General features: G+C 50.4%; 1 protein-coding gene across 2 annotated transcripts in view; it reads right to left on the minus strand.

The window, feature by feature from the left end:
• PREX1 (phosphatidylinositol-3,4,5-trisphosphate dependent Rac exchange factor 1) overlaps nucleotides 1-25,495 on the minus strand; it is a 204,167-nt gene that overhangs the window by 46,638 nt on the left and 132,034 nt on the right. For both annotated transcript variants that reach the window (XM_031004787.3, XM_055373172.2), the window contains exons 8-14: nucleotides 21,485-21,603; nucleotides 19,758-19,907; nucleotides 17,480-17,627; nucleotides 10,020-10,120; nucleotides 8,381-8,484; nucleotides 8,090-8,139; nucleotides 4,924-4,999 (exon numbers count right to left, since the gene is read on the minus strand). In XM_031004787.3, the coding sequence (XP_030860647.2) occupies nucleotides 4,924-4,999; nucleotides 8,090-8,139; nucleotides 8,381-8,484; nucleotides 10,020-10,120; nucleotides 17,480-17,627; nucleotides 19,758-19,907; nucleotides 21,485-21,603 (748 nt within the window). The remainder of the gene's footprint in view (nucleotides 1-4,923; nucleotides 5,000-8,089; nucleotides 8,140-8,380; nucleotides 8,485-10,019; nucleotides 10,121-17,479; nucleotides 17,628-19,757; nucleotides 19,908-21,484; nucleotides 21,604-25,495) is intronic.

Raw genomic sequence — 25,495 nt, forward strand, 5'->3', positions numbered from 1 at the left:
AACAGGACAGCCTTTGGCCATAGTTCTGTGCAGATGTGATGTCTGGAGCCATGGCTGCCACACTGTGCCTATGAGGCAACCCATAAGAAGATACGAGGATAGCAGAACAGAAAGGCAGGAGATGCCTGGGTACAGACGGCATTGCTGAGCTCTAGGACCACAAACTCCAGACAATGAATTATGTGAGAGAAGAATATCTTATTAATAAGTCAGGTTTCCTGTTATGTGCAGCCAAACACATGTGTAACTGATCCAGCAGGGATTCAATCAACATTTTATTTTAAGGGGTAAAATAACCTAGAGTTAGAAATGAAGACGTGTCCAAAAAATACCCTCCCACCCTACACAATTATGTGTTCTTCCCACTTTCCTGCTAAGATGCAAGGTGGGGGTGACTCCTGAAATCAAGACGGGCTGTAACCACACTCCGAGGTCACATCCTTGTCACAGATCTCTCCCGCACAGAAAGACCCACGCGGGCACACCCTCCTCCCCTTTCCCTGACCCAAGCCGAAGGCCAGTTGCCTTTCCAACCATCTCCTGGAAGTCATCCTCCTGCGTCAGCTCCAGTTACCCACCCTGTGTCCCCACACCAGGCCAAGCCACAGATAGGCTGCTGAAGTGGATGAACACATTGCATGGTCGGCTACAGCCTTTGCTCCACATCCTCCCCGTCTCCACTTGCAACAAGATGCGGGTGCCTGGGGTTGGGGGGCTCAGGACAGAGTGACAGTGACACAAGCTACTCCAAGGGGCCTCTGGCCGAGCCCACAACTCCTCGGCCATCACTGGCCACAAGAAAGCCCCCCGCATGCCCAGCACCAGCCACCAACACTGGAAGTGGCTTTTACTGGTTCCTCGTCCTCCAGTCTCTAAATGCTGGAGTGTTCCAGGGTGAAGGCCTGAGCCTCCCGCACACCTGCCTCTTTCATAGCATCCCAGCTCAGTCAATGGCAGCTCAAGCCAAAGGCTTTGGAGTCATTCTCTGCTCCTTTCTGTCTCTCACCTGCAACGCCCTACTCACCCATGAGCAACCTATTAGGTCCACCTTCAAAACATCCAGAATCTGACCATTTATCCTGCCACCCCCACCACCCTGTTCTCAGCCAGCATCCTCCCCTGCCTGGAATTCCAGCGTTGCCTCCCACTGCCCTCCCTGCTGCCAGCATCATCCCTAAAGTCTCCACACAGAGCCAGGGGGCCTGTCTGAACTGAAGCCGCACACACGGCTCCTGTGCTCCAAGCCGGGCAGGGGTCTGGGCCCTCCCAGGAGTGGACGCAGCCTGGCATGGTGTGCCCACGCGGCTTCCTCGCCACTCCTCTCCCCTCTCACTCCATTCAGCCACCCTGGCCCCCTCTCTGCTCCCCAGACATACCTGGCTCGCTCTGCCAAAGAGCCTCTGAGCTGCTGCTCCCCAGATGTGGCCTGGGCTCGCTCCCCACCTCCCTCAGCCCTCTGCTCAAATGTCCCTCCTCAGTATGGCCGTCACTGACCCCCCATGTAAACTGTACCACCCCGCCCATGTGAGGGGGAGATCCCCTGCCCCCGCTCCCACACCGTTCCCTCCACCACATTGCACCTAGCACCAGCGGGCATGTGATGTATTCCACTTATTCTTATTTATTAAGTGTCTCTCCTATCCTCACCAGAACGTAATATCTGGGAGAACAGGAGCTTTTGTCTGTCTTGTTCCCTGCTGTGTCTCTAGAACCAAAAACAGCCCCTGATACACGGCAGGTGCTCAAAAATAATTAAAAAAAAAAAAAAGGTTAGCTAATGAGCTCGCTTGTCTAACTTCCCTACACTCTATTCTAACCTGTGTCAAATGTTACCCAAAAGCTGACAAGGAGCGGACTCTGCAGTGGGGGCTGCCTGAGGTCTGGGTGTGTGTGTAAAGCCCACCCTCTCCCCCGCCCATCCGCTGGAAAGCCCCATGGCATCTTGCGTGCCCAAGGAGAAAGTCATTTTCCCCACACACTCTTGCCCATCTTCCCATCTCCACAAATGGTATTTCCATCGGCCTAATGCACCCAAATCCCAGGGCTCATCCTTGATTCCGAGCCATTCCCACAGCAGTGCAACCCGTCTCTTCCATCTCCAAATACCTCTCAGACCCGACGTCCTGTTGTCTCTGTGAGCCAACCCACCCTGAGTTAGGCGTGGGATTCACCCTGGGAGCAATGCCTCCCCTATGCTTTGACATCAACAGGCAGCTCTGCGCACCGAAGGAGCTTGGGAAATATGAGGCCCCAGAAACGTCCACAGCAGTAAGAAGTGGGCAGCTCTGAGCGCCTTGAAACCCAGGCTCCTCTGGGCTCTGACTGAAGCACCTAAACCACAAAAGAAACTCCCACATGGCACCCCTGTCACCTATTTGTAGCACATTCAGAAGGCGGGACTCTGTGCAGATTGCTAACCCCCCCACCTCTGTTTGTTTCCTGGTCTTACTGGTCTCGTGGTCCCCAAACCCTTGCACAATTTCTTTAGTCTTCTATATTGCATGTAATCTTGGGCCACCTTGAATCTTTTGTGAAAGAGATGAGGAATCATTGTAATAGTTACGTTTATTGAGCAATTACTCTATGTCAGGCACCATTCTAAGCACTTTACACAATTATCTCATCGAAACCTCAAAACAATCTAAAGGAGAAGGTATTGGTTTTAGCTTCATTCTACAACTGAGGCCTGGACAGGCTGAGCAACTTGTCCAAGGTCACTAACCTAGGAAGTAGCAAGGCTGGGACTTGAACCCACGTCTGTCTGGCTATAAAAGTATGAGTTCTGGGCTGACTGCATGTGATTCTCAGGAGGGCTGGGGAGTGTGGTACAATGGTTAGCAGCTCTGCCCTTCACAGACATGCAAATTGGAATTCAAATCCAGATATTTCAAGACCTTCCAGGACATAGGGTCCCATATCATAGCAAACATATTAAAATGCACCCATATTTCACATTTGATATCTCTTTGGGCTAGATAACTTATTTTCAAGGATGTTTCTCAACTTTCTTTTGAAGTTATTTGGTGCCGAAAAACATTCACTTTAAAAATTGGCTGTGATTTATCAGCACGTATCAGGAATTTGTGCAACATGAGAAAATCCAGGCAGCAAATTGTTTTCAAATGAAGTTTTTATGAATGTTTAACAATTAATGAAGCCAACATAAAGCTGCACTCTGTAGATGTTTAAACATTTATCCATTTTTATTTCACAGGTTTCTTCTCATCTTTGGGAGCCAATGTGTTCCTTTTACAAACCATGAATAGATATTCTTGAGGACTCGCTGAAAAATTCACAGAACCGAGGCACAGTGGGTGAGTCCCAGCTTTGCTACTATGAAGCTGTGCACCCTTGGACCAGGCACTCAGCCTCTCTGGGCCCACTTTCCCATCTGCAAGTAGGTTAGAGGACCCAATAGGATAACACACAATGCCTGCTGGGGCCTTATCCAGAGTAAGCATCCATAATCCTGAGCAATAAAGGAGAAGAGACAGGCAACAGGCCTGTATGTGGCACCTGAATGGAGCAAACACCTTCGGGATATTGCATCAAAACTGATGCATAGATTTTCTAAGCTTCTGGTCAACCCCTACCCACTGGGAACTTTTTTGAAAGGAATAACTTGGCCAACTCCAAACAGAGGCTGCAGTTTGGTACCAGAATAAAACCATCTTGTCCTAGTTTGCCCAAGACCATCCCAGTTTTAAAACTGAAAGAAAGCCCTAGTGTGGAAGCAACCCCTGGGTCTACTGAGGAATGAATGGATAAACAAAATGTGGTATAGACATACTGCTATGGTTTGAATGCTTTTGTCCCTTCCAAAATTCATGTTGAAATGTGATCCCCAATGCAACAGTATTGAGAGGTATGGCCATCAGGAGGGGACCGAGTCAGGAGGGCATTAGGCATCCCTTAGAAATGGGTGTGACGCAGGGAGTCTGCCCCTCCCATCCCTTTCCCCATGGGAGGACACAGCAGCAAGGCAGCATCTTGGAAACAGACGGCAGCCTTCGACAGACGCCGAACCTGCCGGCACCTTGGTCTGGAACTCCCAACCTCCGGAACTGTGAGAAGTTTCTGTTCTTTATAAATTACCCAGTCTCAGGTATTTTGTTATAGCAGCACAAATGGACTAACACACAATCAATGGAATATTATTCAACCTTAAAAAGGAAGGAGATTCCAACATACGCTACAACATGGATGAGCCTTTAGGATGGATGCTCAGTAAAATGAGCCAGGCACAAAAGGACAAATACTGCACAATTCCACTGCTATGAGGTAACCAGAGTAGTCAAGTTCATAGAGACAGAAAGTAGAATGGTGTTCATCGGGACTGGAGGAGGGGGAGTGGAGAGTTGAATGGGAACAGAACTTCAGTTTGGGAAGATTAAAAGGTCTGTGGATGGGTAGTGGTGACTGTTGCACAACATTATCAATGAATTTAATGCCAATGAACTATCCACTTAAAAATTATCAAGATGGCCGGGCGTGGTGGCTCACACCTGTAATCCCAGCAATTTGGGAGGCCGAGGCGGGCAGATCACAAGGTCAGGAGTTCGAGACCAGGCTGGCCAACACGGTGAAACCCCGCCTCTACTAAAATTACAAAAATCAGCTGGGTGTGGTGGCGTGCGCCTGTAATACCAGCTACTTGGGAGGCTGAGGCAGGAGAATTGCTTGAACCTGGGAGGCGGAGGTTGCAGTGAGCTAAGACTGCACTACTGCACTCCAGCCTGGGTGCCAGAGCAAGACTCTGTCTCAAGAAAAAAAAAAAAAAAAAAGATCCAGATGGTAAATTTTATGTTCTGTGCAGTTTGCCACAATTAAAAGCAATAAGAAAAAATCTTTAAACAAAACAAAAAGCCCCACACTGACGGACAAAGCAGAACACTGGTCACACACCCCTGAGGAGGCCCTCACCTGAGCCAGCAGCCAGTCCACCAGCTTGCTCCCGGGAAGCACTGACTTGTAGGTCTTCAGGTGGTAATCACGGTCTCTGTGGAGAAGGTGAGCGCACAGTGAGCAGGGCAGGGCGGGGAGGACAGAGGTGGGGGTGGTCCTGACTTCCCTGCAGGACATGCCCACGAGTCAAGGATCTCCAGGCTCTCTAGGCATTGGGCAGGGGTCCAAGTCTCAGCCCAGACTCCACACATCACTTGCAGTGTGACTGAGGACAGGGCTGTTCCAAACCAGGCCTCCTTCCACCTACAGAGTGGGAGGCAGGAGACAGCAGCTCCAGGGCTCTGGAAACTCTGTCTCTAGCCCAGGAGATCTCAGCTGGGGGTGATTTTGCCCTCAGGGTATGTCTGGAGACATTTTTGGCTGTCAAGACCTGGAGGGGCTCGGGCAGGGGTGCTGCTGGCATCCCGTGTGTAGAGGCCGGGGATGCTGCTGAAGATCCTACAATGCCAGGCAGCCCCCAACAGAGACTTATCCTGGCTACGATGCCACCGGCGCCGAGGCTGGGGAGCCATGTTGACTCTCACAGAGTGGCAGGGGAGACCCTCCATTCTTTCCTTTCCTTTTTCCTTTTTGTTTTGTGGTTGACATTGATGTATTTAAATCAAACCATTGTGGAAAGCCCCTGCAAGGGGCTGGTGTGGTCTATCAGGGCCGAGCAGCGCAGAGGCCTGTGAGTTTCACGGTTCTTTCCTGAGGTAACTGCCCTGGCCTGTGACAGCATCTGAATCCCTGCCGAGCCTGGATCCCATGGGTTCCGCTAACCTTGCAGCCGAACTGCAACAACTTCTCAGCCTCTGAAGCTGTGACAAAAACGCGCTTCTGTGGCCAGTCCATGCCAAGGCTGATAAAGTCTAGTTGGAGGATTTCTCTCAGGCTTTAGGACTGGGGGGGTCTGACAGGCTCCACGTGCAGTTGGTGGGAGTCTGCTACCTTCCCCAGCCACTTCCTTCTTTGAGGCTGGCCAAGGAGCCCCACCTGCCTTCTGGGGCTTGCACAAGAGCAGCAGCAGAGGAGCCCAGTAGGGCGAAGGCAGGATGGCAGATGAAAGTGGTTCCCAGGGCCTGACATCCCACGGGGCCAGCAAATGCTAGGAAATGGTCCTTCCTCTCCACTCTTCCGAGAGGTGATAAGAGCTATCAGGTCAGAGGGACAGAAAAATCTGCAGCTGGGATAAGAATCAGGTCACCCTCTCTCCCTTCATCCACAACTGTGAGCTTTGTGGTAAAAAGAATAACCAATCTCTGGCGTTCATTATACAATGCCAGGAGCCATTCAAAGCACCTTCCGTGAATTTAATCCTCATGGCAACCCAAGAGGTGAGAGCTATTCTTATGTCCACTTAACAGATGCAGAAACAGAAGCAAAAGAAGTTAATCATCTTTCAACATTCACTGACAAGCTTTTACTGAGTCCCTAGGCCTCTGCTCTCCAATAGGTAGCCATTTTAATTTAAATTTCAATCAATAAGGCCAGGCACGGTGGCTCACACCTGTAATCCCAGCACTCTGGGAGGCTGAGGCAGGCAGATCACTTGAGATCAGGAGTTTGAGACCAGCCTGGCCAACATGGTGAAACCCCATCTCTACTAACAATATAGAAATTACCCAGGCATGGTGGTGCATGCCTGTAATCCCAGCTACTCAGGAGGCTGATGCAGGAGAATCGCTTGAATCCAGGAGGCAGAGGTTGCAGTGAGCCGAGATCATGCCAATGCACTCCAGCCTGGGCAACAGACCGAGACTCCGTCTCAAAAAAAAAAAAAAAAAGAAAAAGAAAAAACCAAACATATAAAAAAAGGCCAGGTGCAGTGGTTCACGCCTGTAATTCCAGCACTTTGGGAGGCCAAGGCAGGCAGATCACTTGAAGTCAGGAGTTCGAGCCCAGCCTGGCCAACATGGTGAAACCCCACTTCTACTAAAAATACAAAAATTAGCCGGGCCTGGTGGTAGGCACCTGTAATCCCAGCCACTCAGGCAGCTGAGGCATGAGAATCACTTGAACCTGGCGGAGGTTGCAGTAAGCCAAGATTGTGCCACTGCACTCCAACTTGGGGGACAGAACGAGCCTCTGTCTCAAAAAAAAAAAATTAGCTAGGCATGGTGGCGCATGCCTGTAGTCCCAGCTACCTAGGAGGCTCAGGTGGGAGACTGCCTGAGCCTGGAGGTTGAGACTGCAGTGAGCTGTGATTGCACCACTGCAATCCAGCCTGGGTAACGGAGCAAGACCCTGTCTCAAAATAAAAAAAAGAAGAAGAAAATTAAAATGAAGAAAGGGAGCTGATATCGTTGGGTTGTGTCCCCACCCAAATCTCATCTTGAATGGCAGCTCTCATAATTCCCACATACTGTGGGAGGGACCCAGTGGGAAACTACTGAATCGTGGGGCAGTTCCCCCATACTGTTCTTGTGGTAGTGAATAAGTCTCACAAGATCTGATGGTTTCATAAGAGGAAACTCCTTTCACTTGGCTGTCATTTTCCTTTTGCCTGCCAGGTAAGACGTGCCTTTCACATACCTCCATGATTGAGAGGCCTCCCCAGCCATGTGGGACTGTGAATCCATTAAACCTCCTTTTCTTTATAAATTACCCAGTCTTGGCTATGTCTTTATCAGGAGCATGAAAACAGACTAATACAGAGAACAGAAAGTACCAGCTTGGTGACACTTTATGAAGGTAGGCACGGAAGACCCCTGTGACATGGAGGTGTTTGAAGGAAGTGAGGGAACGAATATGAAGGTATGCAGAGGAAAAGCATCCTAAGCAAAGGGAACAGCAGGCACAAAGGCCCTGAGGTGGAGCCCATTATTATCCCCATTTCACAGAGGAAACGGCTGAGGCACAGAGAGGTTAAGTAACTCTGCCCAAGGTCACACAGCTGCTAACTAGGAGGGAGGTTCAAGCTCAGTCTGTCTTGCTCCAGAACTGACACCTGCATCACTACACTGCAGTGCTTCCCACAATTTAATTCAGTTAATCCTAATGACAAATCTAAAAGATAGGTGCCACTGCAAGCCCCATTTAATGGAGAAGGAGACTGGAGCTCAGAGAGGTTAAGTTGCCAGCCCAAGGCCACACAGCTGAGAAGAGGTAGAGGTGAAATTGGAGCTTGGAAAGAGTAACTTACTTGATCACCGGGGTGTAGAGGCTGTGAAGACGGCAGTAAAGCCTCACACCCTGAAAGAAAAAAGGGGAGGAATTCTGGGATCAGGCCACATCCTTCACGAGCCTCCAAATCCAGGCTGATGGGAGAGATGGCTTCCAGGACGGGGCAGGGCAGGGTAATGGGGGCAGGGGTGAGGTGTGGGCAGTGGAGAAGGCAAACAAGCCAAGGGGCACAGGCCTGCTCTGAGGCGAACCCAGGGTGGAGGTGAACGAGGCCAGCTGAGTCACAGTCACGGGGGCGGAGGGCCCCTACCTTGGACATGATGTCCTCCAGCTCACTTCGGGCCTTGTAGGTGCCATCGTCGTAGCGGAAGCGATACATCACCTGCTCATTCTTGAACTGGTGCTTGTCGGAAACTGGAGAGACAGGAGGACCTGCGACGCTGGGCACGCCCCCTCAGCCCCTCCCGGCCACGCCCACCAGCATCAGCCTTCCCTGCCAGCCACGCCCCCTCTGCCCCTCTCAGTCACGCCCACCAGCATCAGCCTTCCCTGCCAGCCACGCCCCCTCTGCCCCTCCCAGTCACGCCCACCAGCATCAGGCTTCACTGCTGGCCAGGCTTTTTTTTCACTGAAACCCCACGAGGTGGGTGCTATGACTTCCCCATTTTGCACATGAGGACACCCCATCCTCCTGCTACGTGCAGGACCCTGCTGAGACTCGCAGCTTGGGGTGGGGCATCTACAGGGGTGAGGGACCCAGAAATGCCCCTGATCCAGCCTGCACTGGGACCCCTCTGGCTCAGCATGTCCTTGGATCTAGATCACCAATGGATGGGTGGGGACAAGCGTGCTGGGGCCTGAGACCACACTGCTGAGATTTACGGAGCCATCTCTATCCCACAAAGTCATGCTTGATGCTTCAGATCCATTAGCAATGCCTATAAGGCCCTAACCTTCAAGATACCAATCACCTCATTCCTACACTGGCCCGAACCACCTTCGCCTCCCACCTGGACTATCACAGCAGCCTCTTTGCTGGGCTCCCTGCTGTCACCCTTAGTCCCAACAGTCTCCACAGGGCAGCCAGAGGGATTCTGCCAGCATGTTCGTCCAAGCAGGTCTTTCCTCTATGCAGAGCTCAGCAACAGCTTCATAGCTCACTCAGAGTAAAAGCCAAAGACCCTACAATTCTCTGTAGGATCTCATCTCACCTCCTGGACTCTCCCATCAGCCCTGTGCCCTCTGACCTCATCTCCTACCACGCCCCCTCCTCACTCTGAGGCAGCCACACTCCCTCCCTGCTATTCCCTGCACAACCCACTTAGACTCTGCCTGAGGACTTTGCACTGGCTGTTCCCTCTGTCTGGAACCATCATGCCCACCTGGGTCCCTCCCTCACTGGTGGCTCAGGTCCTGGTTCCAATGTTACCTTCTCGGTGAGGCCTTCCCCATCTCCCCTATTCAAAAGTGAATGCCAACACCACACTCTTTACCCTTCTTCCCTAGCACCTATCATGTTTTACTATCTTGCTTTGTAAAGATAAGCAAGTAAAGATCTTATCGTCCCCTCCAACTACAAGATCGGCTCCATGACGACAGGCATGTCCTCCTCCTGTTCACTGAGGTGTGAACAGTGCCTGCCACATTACGGCACTCAATAAATATTTGCTGAATAACTAAAACTTAACCAAATGGTTCTTGACATTTCTTGAAGGGACAGATAAAAGATTCTACTCCCCTGCCCCCAGGTTTTTGAGGTGTCCCTGATTTGCAGGTGCCCAAAAGGCAATTTCACAAGGGCATCCATCTTCCTGCGGGCCACACTGTGCCCAGAAAACACGGCGGCTGCACGAAAGGATAGGAGCTGCCTGAGCTAGTGGAAGCATGGCACAGTTGGGGTCTGACCTGTTCCCACCCCTTGGCCCAGCTGGGCCCAGCCCTCCACTCACCATGGTGGATGATGCCATTCTCCAACAGGGCTTGGCCCAAGTTGACTCCTTCTTCCGTCTTGCTGATTTCACCAATTTCTAGGAGCCAGGCAACGAACTCACTGCCAGGAAGACAATATGTGGTTGAGAGGATTTCCCCAATGCTGGGACCACAGGGACCAGCACTAAGCTGGCCTGGCCACATCCACCCCTGGGAATGACAGCTAGAACTTCCCACAGGGAAGCCGAGTGTAGTAGTCTATAGCCCTTGGGGTTGTACTGAGGCTTCATGCTTATTACCAGTAGCAGAGAGGAGAGTGTGACCAGATTCCAGGTCTGCCTCAGGCTCACTGGATGGATGCATGGATGGATGGAAGGAAGGAAGGTAGGAAGGAAGGAAGGAAGGAAGGTAGGAAGGAAGGGAGGGAGGGAGGGAGGGAGGGAGGGAAGGAGGGAAGGAAGCTGTGCATGCACGTTAGTGGATGAGTGACTACATAGATGGATGGATGGATGGATGGATGGATGGATGGATGGATGGATGGATGGATGTCCGGCCAGACAGACAGCCAGCACATGGGCAGGTAGGTAAGTGGGTAAGTGGATGAATGAACAGACAGATGACTTAATATGGGGTGGATGAAGAAGAGAGTGAGTAGATGGGTGGATGGGTCAGGGATGGATCACAGATGGCTAGATGGGGTGGTGGCTGGACAGATGAACAGAAGGAATGGACAAACATGCAGGAAGAAATAATAGGGGGCCAGAAAGATGATGGTGGGGAGTCAGGTGAGCTAACAGTGATGAAACCATGTCATTTCCATATTCAAAAGCCTCCCACAGGCTTATTACTCACAAAAAAAAATCCCAACTCTTCCCACACGGACATAAACAAGGCCCAGCATGACCCACTCCCACCCTGACTGATCTCACCCCCAATACCTCTCACTAGTTATGCCTTAGCCACACCTACCATCTTTCCCTTATTAAAAAATACTAGACTCCTCTCTGCCTCGGGGCTGCTGCACTTGCTGTTCCTTCTGCCTGGAATGCCCTTCCTCAGCTCTTCATGCAACTGTTCCTTCTCATCCTTCAGGTCTCAGCACAAATGTCACCTCCTCAGAGAAGCCTTCCCTGACTACCTCATTTAAAATGGTCCCCAACCCCTATCCAATCCATCACATCTCTGTGTTGCTTCCTTTTTTGCACTTTTCACTGTCTGAAGTGGTCTTGTTTACAGATTTATTTTATGTATTTATTGGCCATCTCCCCCAACCAGAATGTAATGACATGAACAGGGCGTTTTCTCTGTCTTATTCATGGCACTATCCCAGCACCTACCAGAGGGCCTGATGCAGAGCGGGGCTCAATGATCATTTATGGAACAAATGAAGGCATGAACCATCCGACAGAAAGGAATGTTCTGAGATCGGCAGGAAGGTCTCGGGGAGACAGAAGTGCTCCCAGGCCAGAGGAAGACAGGCAGCTTTCCCAACTCCCACGTGACTGCCCGGTGGTGAGAGGCTCAGCCGGGGCCCCAGGTCCTAGTTCTTGCGGGTGCTTCTCAGGCTCAGCCCAGAGCTCAACCCACTCAAACTCAGCAGGAAAAGGGAGAGCCTGGAATGGTGCTGTTTCCGCCGAGGCAATCTGTGTTCAATGAAAGCAGGTGGCAGCTGGCCAGAGCCTGAGCACCCTGCTTATCGAAACCAGCTGTCCCGCCTCCAATTACAGGGCCAGAGGGGGGCAGGGCTATTTTTAGCTTCCTAGTGTTTGGCAGAGCAAAGACCTGCCTGGTGTGTAGGTAGCGGTGCGTGCTGGAGCATTCAGAATGCCCTGGCTGGAGGCAGAGTGGGGTGCAGAAGAAATGCATCTGCTTTGTGGGACAGGCGCCCCAGGTGGGGAAGGGATTGTTCTGGGTCCTGTCCACCCCCAGTTCCATTCTCAAAGTCTTGGAACTCAGGGACAGGCAGAATGTTGCCAGCAGCTGAAGGAGGGGAACAGATGTTTGAGTGCCCACTCTCGGAAGCCCACCAGCTGTCTAATTGGGGGCCGCCTCTGGCACTGATCAGCAACTCTGTGGCCAGGGTTAGGGGACAGGAAGTATCCCACAGCAGCTGCTGGGGCAGAAGAAGACGGCCCAAAAGGACAGCAACTCTGCCCTATGTTTCTGCCCAAACTGGGTCTTGCCATCTTCTGGTGGATCAAGGAGGGTTCACAGCTTGCTGGGCAAAGCTGGGCGGGTCCCTGTGCCTCTCTGGGCCTCATCAGGGCCCACCTGGGAAGTGGCTCACTCAGTCACCTTCTGGATTTAGCAGGCAAAATTTCTAGTCATATGAAATCCTGAGCTGGGATGCGGTATGCAAAAACCCAATAAAATTCATCTCTAGTGCAGGGGTCTCAAACTTGTAAATAGGCAAAACAGGCCAGGAGGAGACTGTGCAGAACCAGCCGGGGCCTGCCGTGTCTAAAGCTGGCAGCCACTCTTCAGTGTAGCCCATCATGGCCCATCATGTTAGAAGACGAACGCATCTAACAGCTTCTCAGGAGAGTGAGGAAATCCAGCATTTCCTGTGAAATCTCCCCATCATTAAATGTTCATATCGAGTCCAACATTTTCTGAAAGCACTACGTGGGCTGATGAAAACATGTCTGCTAACTGTATCAGGTCAGTGGGGCACTGCTAGCCACCTCTGGGGTACAGGGGAGAGTGTTCTGGGCAGGGGGATCAGCGCACACAGAGGCCCTGAGAGGTAAGGTCAGGAAACCAGCGATCTGCCAGTGGGGAGGGGCGCTGGCATGCAAAGGGCAGCTAGGTCCAAGCTCCCAGAAAGACACAGCTCAGGACAGTGTGAGGAGAGCTGGAGATACAAGGAGAAGGCAATCTAGCTTGATGGGGAGTCTGAGAGTCAGGGATGGCGTGGTGAGCTGACAGTTAGGATGTGTCAGCTTTCATCCCTCCTTCCTTCCCGCCTCCTAGAATCATTCACCCACTAAACATCTATTTAGCCTACTATGGGCCACGGCCAGGGTGAGGCACAAGGAATACACTCTGCAGTCTTCGTAAGACAGCCGCCTGAGCTCAGGCCCAAGGTACCACTTACGACCCAAGAATGCCTTTTTCTTGCCTGATTCCTCCACGGGCCGTGGGCTCCAAGAGGGTAGGGACTGGGGGGTACCCAGTGGAATACCCATCCCTGTGACTCCACGGCTCGGGGATGCCTCCTGGAGATGACAATGTTGGACAAATCCTTACCGACCCTCTCGTGCACACTAACACCCTGCACCTGTGCGTACAGGTGGCCAAGACACCAAGGCCCCTTCCACCTTGGAGCTTTCCCTCTGGCAGACGTCCATAACTGAACAGCATCTAATCTCTGCCAAGGGTGAAACCCAAGGCCTTCTTCTTCCAGGAAGCTTTTCCTGACGGCCCCTGCCAGACACGCCGCGTCATACCTGGTCACCCTGAGCTCCGACAGCTCCACCAGTGCCCTCGATCTGGATCCTCATCTCACTTCACTATCGAGACTCCTCCAGTGGCTTCCCACAGCACCAAGACGGAAATGTGAGCTGCTTGCCAAGGCCCTGCCTGAGGTGACCCACTTTAACTGCTGAGGCCACATCTCCTGCCCCTCCGAGCACTCACCGCTCCAGCCACAATGGCCTCCTGCTGTTCCACCATCACTCAAAGCTCACTGCAGCCTCAGGGCTTTCGCGCCTACTGCTGCCTAAGCCAGGAATGCTGTTCCCCACACCCTCTCATGGCTAGCTCTTGCTTGTCTTTCAGATCGTGGTTAAATGTCACTTCCCCTGAGAGGTCCTGACTGCCCACTCTGCTGAACCAGCCCCATTTCCTCTTGTCCTGACTTCACGCTAAGTATTTCCTTAGCTCATTCATCAAGTTGCTGAAATTCCCTTCTTTCTATCTGTCTCCTCTTCTGTTGTCTGATTTCCCCCACTGGATGCTTACCTCTATGAGGGCAGGGACTTCATCTGTCCTATTCCCGACTGGCACATAGCAGGGACTCGGTAACACTGAGTGGGTGAATGAATGAGTGAATCTGTTTTGTCTCCCCTACTAATCTGACGATGCCAGAGGGCACAGGCCATGCTCCTCCCAGGACACCCTCCACATTAATACACAGATTTTATTCCTTGCTTTTTAAATGTGGCATCTAAGAGATTTTTCTCTGAGTAGGGCAGAAAGAGGCCCCTCCTTCATACACTCATCATGCACAGCCAGTACGATTCCCACGAGTCTCACCAGCACTGTGCTGCACACGTCACGTGTGTTCTCTCACTGTATCCTCCGACAGTCCTCAGAGGCACATTTTATTATCTCCCTTTAACTGATCATTCACTGAGGTTCAGAGAGGTTAAGAAACTTCCCCAATGTCACACAGCTAGAAAGTGAGGGAACCAAGACTTGAGTCCAAATCTAACTCAAAGCCAACCCTTGAGGGTGATAAAGACAAATCAGGCCGGGTGCAGTGGCTCACGCCTGCAATCCCAGCACCTTGGGAAGCCAAGGTGAGAGCATTTGCAAGACCCCCATCTGTACAAAAAAAAATAAAAATTAGCTATAGAAGCCTAGCACAGTGGCACACAGCTGTAGTCTCAGCTACTCAGGAGGCAGGAAGATCGCTTGAGCCCAGGAGTTTGAGGCTACAGTGAGTTATGATCACACCACTGTACTCCAGCCTGGGCAACAGAGCGAGACCCTGTCTCTAAAAACCAAAAGATAAATCAGACACTTTTTATATTCATGCAGTTCCCTAACAGTGGAGACAGATGTAGAGAGAGGAACTGCTAGGGAAAAATAAAACGTGCTGAGTAGAAATAAAAATGAATAGACAGGCAAAGTACAGTGGGAGACAGCACCAGTGTCGCTTTGTGATCTTGTACAGAACCCTTCCCCTCTCTATGCCTCGGTTTCCTCACTTTTAAAATGGGGATAGTGGCAGTGACTGTTTCACGGTGTTGTGTGGGGATTAAAAGACATGGCTGAATGCCAGCGCATGCAGCAAAGGGCTTGATCAATATCTCGGAGGCTACCAAGTCCTACCCTGGAGGACCAGGGATGCATCTTGGACAAGAAGATTCAGTAGCGGGACCCTGGCGGGGGTAGCAGGATCACACACCCTACGGCTGTGTGCAGAGCAAAGCCGTGCAGGGAGAAGCGTTTATCAGAATAATCTCCTGCAGAAAGGCTGGCCCTTTCGGACCTGCAGTTACAAAACAAGCTGCTATCCTGGCCCCATTTCAAATGGGCAGTAAAAGAAATCTCTCTAATCCTTCCTGAGGAGGCAGAACTCCTCGAAGTTCCGATCACAGACAGGCTGCCTCATCGGTCCGGACTGAGCAGTTTGGCAGGAGATGGGAAGGTTCTCTGGCCCCAGGGGGCCCGGAAGCAGGCCCCTCCTGAGAGAAAAACCTCCTTTCCTGTGGGATTAGGAGTTGGCTGAAAAGGCCAGCCAGGCTGCCCCGCCCCGCCTGCCCCAGCCAGCAGGACTCCAAGGCCCAAACTCTCCTCTCCATGGAAGCTCAGAGCTGGAGTTCCTGATCCTTGAGGAAAATAGGGCACCAAGGCCCTTGAGGGCAACAGGGCAATAGAGTCCACGGCGCCCTGCAGGTCTGAACCCTTCTACTTGCTGCCCCTCCACCACAAGCCTCAGGCCATGAGTGCCAGCTGTCCCCAAGTCCACACTAAGCCTCCGTGGCCTGCCCAACATCCATACTGCACCCTGAATGTCTATCAGCATTTCAGCCTCCACCGGGCTCCTGCTCCTTCCCAGGGACCTGCTCCTGCCTCCCCGACTCTTCCTCCCCTTGGCTTCTGGAGGAGTGCCACCTTCTCGCCAGCAGCTCCACTCAGAGGTCCCTGCCCCCTCCTCCTTCCAATGCCATCATCGGGCCCCAGGGCCCAGGCCTGCCTCTTCTGTCCGTTCAGGTTCCCCTGCACAGTTCAGGCCGTCTCATGGCTTTAAAGACCATTTAACACCATCTCCCATGTGTAGGTCCCCAATGCAGACCTTTCTCCCCAAGTCAAGATTTTGCAACCAACCAACAAGCCCACATCTCCATCTGGGTGTCTACCAGCCTGACGTAACCCATCCACAACTGCACTCGTGGGCTTCCCATGGCCCCCTGCAGCCTGTTCCTCCCGCCATCTTCTTCTCCTTCTCAAAGGAGCAACTCCAGCTTTCCAGCGCCTTGCAGTCCTGAACTCCCTTTACTTTTCCACCCCATCAGCAAATGCTGTTGCCTTTCAAGTTATCCAGAACACAGCCACTGCTCCCTGTCTCCACAATGACCATCCTGGCTCAAGCCTGGCCCACGCAACCTCTCACCTGGTCCACAGCACTGTGATAAAGTGGCAGCTTTTACCCTAGGCCTCTGCAAAGACTTTAGGGAAGCTGGGGTGAGTTTAAGTCCTTACATTCTAAATAAAGTTCCCGCATTGCCGGCAAACCTCTCTCCCCAGCTGCACCACAAGCTTCATGAGGTTGCAAGCCCTTGGCACTATCCTCTCCGGAATGTCTAGCACATTGTAGGGCCTTAAAACAGCCTGACCATTTTACAAGGACTGGATTTCTTCTGCCTCTCCCGTGCCCCAGCCCTCTCCCTCAGGTGACCTGCGTGTAAGAGCCAGCCTGTCACACCTGTGTTCTGACCCCTTTGAACTCCAGTTATAAAATGGGGCTGTATTTCCCAAACAGAGAAAGTGGAGGCTCTGAGCACTGGGAAGTTTATAGAAGCTTCCCTCACCCCTCACATGTAACTCAGGAAGAGATGCCTCACCAGATACTCTCCCTGCCAACACCCTGACCTAGGACTGCCAGCCTCCAGAACTGTGAAGCAATACATTTCTGTTGTTTAAGCCACACCAGTTTTATGCACTTTGTTATGGCAGCCCCAGCCAAAAAAAAAATGGGGTGGGGGTGGGGGGCCTACCTTTATTCTTCCAGCCCTTAAAACACCTTTGTAATCAATTACCTGTGTTCAATACCTCTCTGCTTGAAATGCCTAGAGTGGCTTCTCTTTTCCCAAGTGCTACAGCAGCATTTTTCAAACTGTTAGTGCTTTGTGAAACAATGTCATGGGTCTTGCCAGCATTAATTTTGAAATGAATGAAGAAGCAACTTGAATAAAATAGAAAGAACAGAAGAGAATAGAAACAGATATTTTCAGAGTGGGATCAAGCACAGTAAGCTCTGTGAAACCTCAGCTTCAATCATATATTACATGAATGGGTGTACCAGGTCACAATGGAAAATTATGTCTGGTAGTAGGTTGAAAGACCTGATTTAGGGACCCCACTAGCCTTCTTGATCTCTGAGGGCTGCTCCATAAGGATTCAGGTCCTTTTGTTGCTCTGCCCAGGATGGCTCCTGGGCAGGGCCAGGCTGCATGGGTGGATGGGGATGATCTGTCCCACTCCAGCTGAGAGCCCAGGGACCCAGGGAGTTCAGAGTGAGGCTACTCACTTGCCAAGAAAGCACTTGGGGACAGTGCTCAGCTTTCTCCGGCGGTCCTTGATGAGGTTCACCTTCTTGTTCATCATCATGTGGTACAGCTTCTCCCCCTTCTCCGCAATCATGACGTAGGCATCACGCTCCATGCCCAGCTTCAGGCCTACACAGGGGCACGGTCAGCACTGGAGAGAGCACCAGGCCCAGGGCAGGGGGGGTGGGGGGAGACAAGGGGCAGGCCCACAGCTCCTGAAAACTGGCCTGCCACCTGCCCCACCACCTGCCCTCCACCACCACCATGCCAGCAGCAGCTAGAGGGCACTGACTGTCGCTGCCCTAGGCACCTGCCAATGACACCTCAAAACAACCATTTTACAGATGGCAAAGTTGAGACCCAGAGAGGTTAAGTCCTGGGATAACAGGGGGTCATGCCTTCAACCCAGGAATCAAGCTCTAGTGCTATGTTCTTAATCACTTTCCTATGCTGCCTCCCCAACCTGAGGGTGAGTTTCTAGATTCACAGGTTATCAGAAAACTTGTCAGTATCTCCATTCCAGCCCAGTGATAAAAGTCTGGTCGTTCTTCCAGCCAACACTCATAGGACCTGACCCTAATCTCTGCCCACATTTTTCTGTTTTGACCCCCATCTAATTTTGACAACAGCAAATGCTTTTATAGCACCTACTACATGCCAGTACGCCGCATGAGAAACCCGCAATAATAAGGTGCCATAATTATCCCCATTTTACAGATAAAGAAACTGAGGTCCAGAGAAGTTCAGTTCTCTGCCCAAGGTTGCCCAATTGGAAGTGGTGAAACCAGAATTTAGACCCAGGAAGTTGGTTCCAGATTCGTGCTCGTGACCACCCCAGCCCTGAGGTCAGGATGTGGACAACACCCAATTCTAACAACTAAGACCCACTTGGGCCACACCCCCACCCGTGATCCCACGTGCCCAACAAAGACCACAAAGATACTGATCGGCCTCAGCTAGGCCACATCCCTGAACCCCATCCCAGTCCTGACCACATACTCAGCCCCGACCAATTTCAGAGGTCACAACCCTGCCTAACCAGGCCCCCAGTTCAGTGGTTTATTGGGCCTAATATCACTTTAATAAATGTTGGTGCAACGTTTAGGATCAGAAAATGCCACCTAAAAATCCAGATGTCTAGTTTCTCTAGACAAATAATCCATGGATTTGGCCCCACTGGGCCCATATTCCTGAGAGAGGATGGTGGCTTGTCTTGGGTGGAAGTAGGGAGAAGAGAGGAGAAGCGGATGGGTGTGACATATATGTGAAAGGCAGAGTTAAAGGGACTTGTTGATCTATTGAATTTGGGGAGCAGGTGTTGCAGGGGAGACCAGGGGTGACACGAAGAGTTTGAGCTGTGGGGTGAAGGGAGGAGCCACTGACTGGTATGTAGCAGTCGAGGGGAAGAGCAGGTTTGGGGCAGAAGGCCGGGGGAAATGAAGAGCTATGATTTAGACACAGCCAAGTGTGAGTATCTACGACACCTCCAAGTGGCAATTTCAAGTAAGCAGGATACACATTTGGAGAAAACTGAGGCCCAGTTTCCTCCTCAGTAAAACTGGGAGGTGGGGAGGGTTTTTAGGGTTATATGTCAGATTTTGAAATGTGCTCAAATCCGAGACCTCCTGTAGCATTACAACCCTCTACAGCAGGAACTTGGATCCCCATTTATCAGATGAGATCACTGAGGTCTGGAAAGCTGGAGTAACTTGCCCCAAAACACACCAAAGCCTCCTTTTCCCAGCCTGGTGGTCTCTGCACAAAACAGCCCGGTGCCTCCACACAGTTGTTGCACGCCCACTCCCAAGCCCTTCCTCATCCAGCCCCCGCACTTCCTCATGTGAACTGCTTTGGGGGTGCCTGTGCCCGGAGGGACTCCTGACTGAGGTTAATGGGCAGCTCCAATGGACCCTCCTCCCAGAATTAGATTCAGTGAATATCAAAGAAAACCTCAGGCGGAGGGCATAGGGCTATGCGCAGGAAAGGGGAGCATCTTGAGTCCTAATGCTTAAGGGTGAAGACCTTCGGGCAAGACCCTTCTTTTGGGCCTCAGTTTCCCCATTTGTCTAGTGGGCAATCTCTGAGGTACCACCAAGTTGGAATAGTCCCAGAGCTCCCTGTCCCTTCAAATACCTGCTTCTTACAGCTCTGATCCTCCTGAAAAGGACCCTATGCCCCTTCCCTAGACACAGCCCCCACTCAGAAGAAGCCACGCATAGCTCAGGGATCCCAGGCGAGCACCCCAAAGCTGCTGCTCACTCTCGCGCTGCTCCCGCTCGCGGATGATGGCATCCAGCCACTTCTGCTTCTCCTCTGCCGTCTTGGCCATGCAGACAAACCACTTATTCTTGGCCGTGTTGTGGATCTTCCAGCCGTTGGTGACGGTATAGCCGTTGCTATGGTAATCCGCTGGTGGGGGCAGGAGGCAAAGGTGCAGCAGAGACTCAGCCACGTGACCTTCAACACTCCCCATTACCAAGCCGTTCCGCCCCAGCACAGGCAGGGCCCTCGCCTGGATCAGGATGGGGAGCTGGACTTCCAGCCCTTCAAACGCTCACTTCTTATCCTTTTCCAGTGGGCAAGGAAGACCTTCTGCAAACAAAGACCCCTCTCAACCACTCAATGACAGGGGGCTTCATTTTAAGACCTTGCATCTACGCACAAACACAGCAGTGACTCATGGGGAGACACTTGCTTGGAGCCCCAAAATGCTTCCTGGGCTCCTCCCATCTCACTCGGGCACTGGAGTTACTTAAAACCTTAGTGCCAGCCTGACAAGCCAAGTCAAACGTGGGACCCTTACCCAATGCTGGCTGGGATGGGACCTGGAAAACCTCTCAAACAGATTGGTACGATCTAGGGAAGCGAAAGCCTAAATCTGAGGAGGGCTCCACGGGCTTCATGAGACTGCCAAAGGGGACTGTGGCTCAAAACCAAGCAAGAACCCCTGCTCTGGACAAGCTCAAAAGCACACATACTAGGAGATGCTCACATGAGCCATCAGTGACTGCATGACTGTGAGTGGTGGCAACAGGCCAAACATCCATCACCCAAAGAATGGATGAAGTGTGAAATGTTCACGTGACGGAACACTCTGCAGCAATGGAAACCAACAGGCTGCAAACAGCTACATGCAGAGACATGGATGAACCCCACTAACGTGGTGTTGAGTGAAAGCAGTTTGTTAAAAAAAAAAAATGTAGACCATATTTTCTGGGCAGGGAGACTAGGTGTCGCTCTGTCACCCAGGCTGGAGTGCACTGGTGAAATCATGGCTCACTGCAGCATCGACCTCCTGGGCTAAGATGATCCTCCCACCTCAGCCTCCACAGTAGCTGGGACCACAGTTGCATGCCATCATGTCCAGCTAGTTTTTGTATTTTTTGTAGAGACAGGTTTTCTCCATGTTGCCCAGGCTGGTCTCAAATTCCTGGGCTCAAGCGGTCTGCCCATCTCAACCTCTCAAAGTGCTAGGATTACAGGCATGAGCCACCACACCCAGCCGACCATATTTTATGACCATTTAAGTAAAATGGTCATGATCATTATATGACCAGGTGGGCTGTATATACATACACATATATAATCACATATATGTAAAGCCACTTAAACATATGTAATCATGTAACTACTTACATAAGGCTCAAAAATAGAAATTTTAATTAAAATGTTTAGTCATAAATGCTCAGGAGGTAAAAATGTCTTTAAAAAGCAAGAAAATGATCATCACAAAATTCAGACAGTGGTTACTTCTAGGGGGAAGAAGGCATTGCAAGGAGGAAGGATTTGGGGTGCAGTGTTTTATTTCTTAACTTGAATGCTAACCACCCAGATGTTCGCTTCATGCATCTATGCTCTGGGCACTTTTCTGTAGGTAGATTACATCCCATGATAAAAGAAAAAAATATATTTAAATGAAACAGAGAGAGTGCCAGGGAGCAGGCAGGGCTCAGGCAGGGCTCAGGCAAGGCTGGGGGAGGGGCTACCTGTCCCATCTTCCACGTTCTCCACCTCCATGACTTCAGTGTTGATTCGACCCCTGAAGATGTAGAGGGAGCCGTTGATGGATTTGGTCCTCTTGGTGGACTTCTTGCTCCCCGTGACCCTGACAGACAGTGAGAAGTCAGTGTCCCCTGCACGTCACCTCCCAGATGCAACTGTTTTCAACAGCGCAAAGGGGAACACAACACTGAGGGGCATCCAGGGGACAGAGAGGAGCCCCAGGTAGGGGTCAGGAGCAGGAGTGTTTGGCTGGTGCTGAGGTAACTTAAACAAGTCACTTCTCTTCCAGCCACAGCTTTCTCATCTGGAAAACAGGCTAATAGCCTTGCTGACCCCACAAAGCTACTTTTCAGCTAAAAGGAGACATGGGAGACCAACAGGAGGTAAACAGAAACCCATTCTTCTTGGCTAGAAAATGGGGAAAGACCTATTAAGTTTCTCAAAGACAGGACCTTCCTGAAATACGACCAGAATGGAAGGAGGGCTTGGAATTGGCAGTCCATCCATCCATCCATCCATCCATCCATCCATCCATCCAACCATCCATCATCCACCTTCTCAGGGTTCAATCATTCACTCGAGTGAATTCTATCATTCACCCACTCCTATAGTCTAAATGTTGGTGTCCCTCCAAAATTCATGTTATATCCTAACCCCCAAGGTAATGGTATTAGGAGGTAGGGCCTTCGAGAGATGAAGAAGTCAGGGGGAAAAGGACCTCATGAATGAGATTAGGCCCTTATAAAAGAGGCCCCAGAGAGCTGGCTCGCCTCTTCCACCACGGGAGGACACAGCAAGAAGGCACCATCTATTAAGCAGAAAGCAGGCCCTCGCCAGCACCGAGTCTACCAGCACCTTTCATCTTGGAGTCCACAGCCTCCAGAACTGTACAAAATACATTTCTGTTGTTTACTTATTTTATTTTATTAATTTATTTTATTTTTTTGAGATGGAGTCTCGCTCTGTCTCCCAGGCTGGAGTGCAGTGGCATGATCTCAGCTCACTGCAACTTCCGCCTGCTGGGTTACAAGCGATTCCCCTGCCTCAGCCTCCCGAGTAGCTGGGACTACAGGCACGTCTCAACACGCCCAGCTAATTTTTTTATATTTTTAGTAGAGACAGGGTTTCACTGTGTTAGCCAGGATGGTCTCAATCTCCTGACCTCATGATCTGCCTGTCTTGGCCTCCCAAAGTACTGAGATTACAGGTGTGAGCCACCGTGCCGGCCTTATTTTATTTATTTATTTTTTTGAGATAGAGTCTCATTCTGTCACCCAGGCTGGAGTACAGTGGCACGATCTCATCCCACTGCAACCTCCGCCTCCCAGGTTCAAGCGATTCTCCTGCCTCAGCCTCTCAAGTAGCTGGGACTACACGCATGTGCCACCATGGCCGGGTAATTTTTGTATTTTTAGTAGAGACAGGGTTTCACCATGTTGGCCAGGCTGGTCTCGAACTCCTGACCTCAAGTTATCCACCCCCCTCGGCCTCCCAAAGTCTTGGGATTACACGTATGAGCCACCACGCCCAGCCCGAATTTCTGTTGTTTAAAACCCCCAGTTTCTGGTATTTTGTTATAGCAGCCTGAAGGGACTAAAACAGTCACTCAACCAACATCTGGCCAGAGCTTCCTATGAGGAGGATACCAAGTCAGGAGCCACGGGAAGTCACTCATCTGTGGATCCAACAAGCATGTGGAGAACGCCTACTATGTGCCAGGCACTGTTTTAGGTACTGGGGTTGCACTGCTGAACAAAACGTCTCTGGGAACTCAACTTCTAATATGGGGTTGGAGGCAGGGCACAGAGACAGTCCCTAAGCAAGGTAAACCATACATCAGGTCAGAGGTACTAAATGCTCTGGTGAAGATACGGCAGAAAATGAACTCCCAGAGCTCAAAGGCCACCTGGTGGTGTGCACAGGCCTCTGCTCCAGCAGGTGGGCTATATGCTCACCAAGAGCCAGCAGGTTTGTTCCCACACCGACTTGGCTGATGTGTACTTGTTACTGTAAGTGGGTAAATGAAATAGGAGATAAGCTGAGGATTCAGGAACGTGGAAGAGACTTATCTCTCTGAAAATTAAGTTGTAAGTGGTGAAGATGTGGGCTTCTGCTGTGTGTGAGATGGGAGCCACGGAGGGTTGGAGCACAGGCAGAATGGGATGGACTTCGGTTTCAAGAGACTCCCTGTGTCTGCTGGTGGAGAAGGGACTAGAACCAGAGAGGAGACCACTGCAATCAACAAGATGAGAAAGGATGAGGGTGTGTATGTGTGTGTTTGTGTGTGTATACACACACATATAAACATATACATACATATGTGCATATACATATTTTTGTAAACTTTGTATTAAAGTATAAAATCCACACAGAAAAAAAATGCCCAAAGCATTAATATGGCTCAATTAACTTTTGCAAGTGAACACACCTGTATCAACATGTTTAGCTCCCCACAGGCACCCCCTTATGCCCCTTTCCCATCACTGCCCTCTTCCCCTGACAAGGGTAACCACTGTCCTGAGTCTAACCCCATAGATTTGCTTTGCCTGTTTTTGAACTTTACACAAATGGAATCACAAGTGTGTACTTTTGTGTCCAGCTTCCTTCACCCAACCTCATGGCTGTGAGTTACCCGTGCTGCTGGGTACAGTGACATGGCCAGACATCTGGCTTCTTTCCAGTGTGGTGCTGCTGTGACATTCCTGCACGTGCCTGACAAAGAACATGTGTGTGCATTTCTTTGGGTTAGATACCTGAGGAGCTGAATTACTGAGTGATAAGGAATGTGAATGATTAGCTTTAGGAGATACTGCCAAGCTGTTTTCCAAAATAGTTGTACTGATTTTCCCATGCCCAACAGTGTAGGAACATTCCAGTTGTCCCACATCCTCTATAACTGGTATTTTATGTCTCATTTTGGCCATTATGGTATGTATACAGTAGGAGCTCATTAACATTTAATTTGTAGTTCCCTGATGAGTAAATAACCTCAACCACTGTATGTTTATTGGCGATCTGGTGCCTTCTTTTGTGAAATGACTGTCCCTTGTCATTTTTTGTTGAACTGTCTGTCTTTTTCTTAATTACTTATAGCAGAGGTTGGCAATTTTTTTTCTGAAAAGGGCCAAATAGTACACATTTTCAGTTTTGTAGGCCATACGGTCTCTGTTACAAACTATTCAACTCTGCCCTTATGGCATCAAAGCAGCTAAGACTGTATACAAACAAATGGGCATAGCCGTGTTCCAATAAAACTTTATTGACAAAAATAGGCACAGGGCCAAGTCTGGCTACAGTAGGGCCTCTTCATATATTCTGGATGTGAATACTCTGGCCATCATACAAACTGTAAAGACCTTTTCACAGTCTGTGGCTTGTCTTTTCACTCTCCTTACAGTATTTTTTAATGAAATTCTTAATTATAGTATAGTCTAATGAATTTAGTTCTCCTTTATAACTATACTCTTTGTCCTGTTTAAGATATTTGCTTACTCCTAGATCATGAAGATATTCTCCCATGCTTTCTTGTAGAAGTGTTATTGTTCTACCGTTTACATTTAAATCTATGATCCAGCTGAAGTTGATTTTTGTGTTTGGTATGAGATAAGGGTCAAGAATCACTTTTTCCCCCATTGGATATCAAACTGACCAAGCACCATTTATTGTACTGCATTGGTGTTTTTGTTGAAATTCAAATGACTGCTTACATGTGGGTCTATTCCTAAACTCACTATTCGATTCCATTACTCTATGTGTCTGTTTTCATACCAATACCACACTGTCTTAATTACTATGACCTTACAGCAGGACTTGGAATCCAGTAATAATGGTCCCCTAGCTTGACCTTCTTCATAACTGTCTTAGCTATTTCTATCTCTGAATTTTCTTGTAAATTTTACAGTCAGCTGATCATTTACACACACACACATACATACATACATACACACATACACGCGTACACACGTACACAAACCCCCTCCTAGAGTATTTATTGG

The sequence above is a fragment of the Gorilla gorilla genome, chromosome 21 (genome assembly GCF_029281585.2).
Source record: "Gorilla gorilla gorilla isolate KB3781 chromosome 21, NHGRI_mGorGor1-v2.1_pri, whole genome shotgun sequence".
Taxonomy (NCBI): domain Eukaryota; kingdom Metazoa; phylum Chordata; class Mammalia; order Primates; family Hominidae; genus Gorilla; species Gorilla gorilla.